Raw genomic sequence first — 4,144 nt, 5'->3', positions numbered from 1 at the left:
TCTCTCTCTCTCTCTCTCTCTCTCTCTCTCTCTTTCTCTATCTGTGTGCCCCCCCTCTCTCTCTCCCACCCCCCTCACCCTGCCTCCTTTTCCCCAACAGCTTTTAAACAAGCACAGAGACGGTGGTCGAGATCGTGTGTCGGAGGAGCTGTAAATACTCGGATTACTTCTTACGCCTTGCGAAAGGGAGCTCTTTTGTGATGTAGGTTTATCTATCTTTTCCATCGAACCCGACTCTGCTGGCCGACAACCAACATTTTTTTTTACAGCCCCAGCCAGCCCCTCCCCTCCCCCCATCTCCCACCCTCCCCTTTCCAACCCTTTCCTCCACCCCTTCTCTCCCGCCCCTTTCCTCCATCTCCCCCCACCTTCCATCCCACCCCTTTTCTCGACCCCACCCCCTTTTTCCCAATACTTTTTCTTTTAAACATACACCTCTTTCCTCAACTCCGTTCGTTTTTCTTCTTCTTCATAAGAAAGATGGATGCATGGAGGATTCAGTTTCAGTGTTGGTGGATAAGTGTATTATGTTCCTATGTCAGTGTGTAGTTTTATACTTTCCGTTTCATTGTTCTCTTCGGGTATATATTTTTATACGGTGTTTTGTGGCAAGGTATAACTGCGGTTCTGGGTAGCTCTGTTGCGCATTTGACTCTACCGTAAAACATTCGCGATTCTTCCCCATTTTTATTCACAGCTATTCGAAGCGTGGCAGATTCGAGCCATTCGAATGCTGTGGGATTGCTACGGATAATGAAATGTCTCATTTTTCTAAAGCCATCATGAGAATTAAGTATTTTTACGTGTCAAATCATTGTAATAAATACAGTGATATTTTGTGTTTTTATGGTTACGAGATAGAATGATAAATGGGGCTAACAAAAGTTACAAGACATGCCTCAAAGAATGTGTGTGGGTGGTTGGAAGGCGCCACTGGTAGGCCCTACTTCTTAAATTCCCATCTGTTGTTTCTGTCTATCTGTCTTACTTGTTCCCTGCACTAAATGACCATTATTGTGACCACCGACGTGGTTCTCTTTACTAAAACAAACAAACGAACAAACAAACAAACAAGAACGAGTTGTCACATTACTATTCTGTATTCACAAGTCACTCCATGGATGGCTCAAGGGCCCACGACTCTCGAATGTGGAAGCTCAGCAGATGGTTTTCCAAGAAATTAACTATAGGCGGGCGCGCCCCTTACCATGCGAATTTCGAAGCATTTTGAATGGTTTAGGCTTATGTGACGTTATCTAATCGCACTACATGCATGCCATCGCGTGCCCAGTGAATAGCGCTGTAAATAGTGAATCTCGAAATGCGGATGGTGCTGATGAACTTACGCTTGTTTAAGTAAAAAACAAAACAAAACAAAACAAACAACAAACAAACATACAAAACCCCAAACAAAACACCCGACCTCTCCAAATGACGGAGTCAAATGGGTGTAGAGCATAGCGCACTCCCCTAATCCTGAGTTCAGAACGCCCCCATTAGGGATTCGGTCCAGAGCCATCCGCTGCATCGTTTAATATGATACAAACTGAGCTGACGGAGCGCCCCATATTATTATGATGTTTGTATGGCCCTGTAAGTAGTTCTTTTGTTTAGTTATTATACTGGCATGCTCATTCTGCTCGATGATATCTTTAAAACAAACTATTTTTAAAAATTGAAATAAAAAATCAGAGCTAGTGGTTTGAGTGCGCTACTGGTAAGTCCAGTTTCTTTTCTTGCCCTCTCGTGTTTCAGTTTATGTCTAGTTTCCCAGCACTAAATGATCGTTATTGTGTAGACGTGCCTCCATTTCAGAAAAAACAAACAAAATCTCACCTCCACCACCACCACCACCAAGAAGAAGAAGAAGATGAAGAAGAAGGAGAACAACAACGTGAATGTGGTCTTTAACGTTCTGGCTTGTTGTAAACGGCAACTGTCTCAACAGCCCTACCTCACGGTGACGACATTACGGGCATAATATAAAAGCTTCACGCCAACTCGGTCGCTCTCAACTCTCGTCTCAATGTTACGTGCTGTAGACTTGGATGAGCTCTAGTCTAAGTGGAGACGGTTGTAATGACTTGAGCTGTAAATAGCACTTCGAGAGCTCTGCTGATACGTTTATCGGTAGACCCGATGATTATAAACGGTCTCCGGGTAGATCTATGTACTGAACTGTACCCGTAAATTTCTCACTTTCTCCCCTCTCTCTCTCTCTCTCGCTCTCTCTCTCTCTCTCGCTCTCTCTCTCTCGCTCTCTCTCTCTCGCTCTCTCTCTCTCTCTGTCCCTCTCTTTCACTCTCCTTCTCTCTGTCTCTGTGTGTGTGTCTCTCTCTCTTTCTCTCTCTCTCTGCTCTCTGTCTTTCCCTCCCCCTCTCTGTCTCTCTCTGTGCCTCTGTGTCTCTCTCTCGGCTCTCTCTTTCCCATCCCCTCCCACCCTCTCCCCCCAATCCCTCACTCACACACTCACACACACACACACACACACACACACACACTCTCTCTCTCTCACTCTCTCTCTCTGATCCCGTACCTTTAGTGAAAAAAAGGTAAAATAATGTTCACTCAGAGACCTTAGAATAGTTATATATTTGTAATATTCTTGCGTGCAGTTCGGCCAAATCAGTTTTCCACAGTGTATCGAGAATCCTTGGTAAGCTTACGATTGTTATGCAAGGGACGCTATCGTGAAATGATCGACAAAATTATGGTATTTTCTGTTATTTCCCTTCTTTTTATAAGCACGAATGTAGAGAGCATAATTTAGCTTGCACTGATTTTTTTTTTTTATTATATAAGTTAGCTCTATTGCAACGTAAAATGACTCTAATTTAGACTTACGAGTTCTTTTGCAATTTAGATATAGTTTAGGCCAAAAAGTTAGTAGAATTCGTGAACCAAGTGAGCCAATGCAATGTGTAATTAAAAATGCGAAATTCGATCAAAAAAGAATGTAGAAATCTACGAATAGGCGTTGTTGTGTAAGTGTTCTACTTTCGCTTTTGTGTAACATAATAATAGCAGTGAATAGCTGCATACGAAGTACGAAGTACGAAGTACGAAGTCACTGGCTCTGTGGTGTCATAGCCTAAAGCAGATAAGGTGATATGCGATAACATAAATAGTTGCGTGTATATAATTATGCTGACTCACTTGTGATTTTTCTGCCCATGGTAGCGGGAGGTAAGATTACTCAGACTGAGATTAGCATTTAGCATAAACAAGCCTACCGCTAGCGCACTGCTACTGCTATCTCCGGTCTGTAGCTAACTTCTAATCTAATTTTCACTCTCAATCACAACTGCGAAACACGATAAGTTTTGGGGGGGTTTTCGGTACAAGTCAGGGCGTCTCTTTGCTCATTCATCTCATTGCTAAGGATAGTTTGGGCTTCTTATTAATATTGAGACTATGACCAGGTACTGTACATAGCCTACTATAGATAGATCTAGATTTCAATGAAATGCACGCAAGAAAAATGAACTAGAAGATTGCTCTCCTGCCTGCAAACATCTTCTTCTTCTTCCTCTTCTTTCTTCCCCGACTCGCTTTCTCTCATGTCAAGTGTATCTCTTTGTAAATAGCTGGCCTAGTTCTCGTAACTAGCATTGATTACTTAATTACATTACTACTCGAACCTTTTTGGCTCGCCATTAAAAATCTGAGGGTTTAGGACTCAAAGTCCTCCATTTCGGATTATAAGAAAAATAAAGCAATGGTATTTTTTAAATTAATGTGGTTTGTGATGCTTGTAATACAAGTTACTTAGTAGGGAATAATTAGAATAATAATGGTCAGGTGCAAGGACTAGTTTTTAAGTTGTCCGTGGTCAGGTGTCAAAGTGAAACTAAGGTAAGTCCTAAAATAAAAATAGTGAGGTATATTTAAATGAAAATTGTACACTGCATTCATAGAGAAATGTTTATATTTTCTATATGTATGGATATACAGTCAAACCTGCTGCCACCTCTATAAGACGGCCACCTGTACAAGCGGCAACTTTCCCTAATTTCCCCCCTTGCGTTTTTTCTATATAACATCAGCCTGGTGATAAAACCGGCTAACCCACAAAATGTCCCAAAAAATTTTATTGGCCCTATCGATAGCAAATTGTCCATTTCATATGCTCACTTATAGTCAG

General features: G+C 41.8%; 1 protein-coding gene across 3 annotated transcripts in view; it reads left to right on the top strand.

Moving 5' to 3' along the window:
• Positions 1-3,031: 3,031 nt before the first annotated feature.
• LOC101854198 (peptide methionine sulfoxide reductase MsrA 1) overlaps positions 3,032-4,144 on the top strand; it is a 19,259-nt gene continuing 18,146 nt past the window's right edge. Inside the window, exon 1 of one of the 3 annotated variants that reach the window (XM_005107488.3) lies at positions 3,032-3,105. Coding sequence is in view for 1 of the 3 variants with exons in the window: in XM_005107485.3 (XP_005107542.1) it covers positions 3,415-3,422 (8 nt within the window). In the remaining 2 variants the exon portion in view is untranslated. Of the gene's footprint in view, positions 3,187-3,397; positions 3,423-4,144 lie in introns of those variants that run through there. The other 2 variants (XM_005107486.2, XM_005107485.3) reach the window with 2 other exon arrangements.

This window comes from Aplysia californica, unplaced genomic scaffold (genome assembly GCF_000002075.1).
Source record: "Aplysia californica isolate F4 #8 unplaced genomic scaffold, AplCal3.0 scaffold00608, whole genome shotgun sequence".
Classification (NCBI taxonomy): Eukaryota; Metazoa; Mollusca; class Gastropoda; order Aplysiida; family Aplysiidae; genus Aplysia; species Aplysia californica.
Note: the sequence above shows the minus strand (reverse complement) of the source record. Positions and strands in the feature narration are given on the sequence as shown.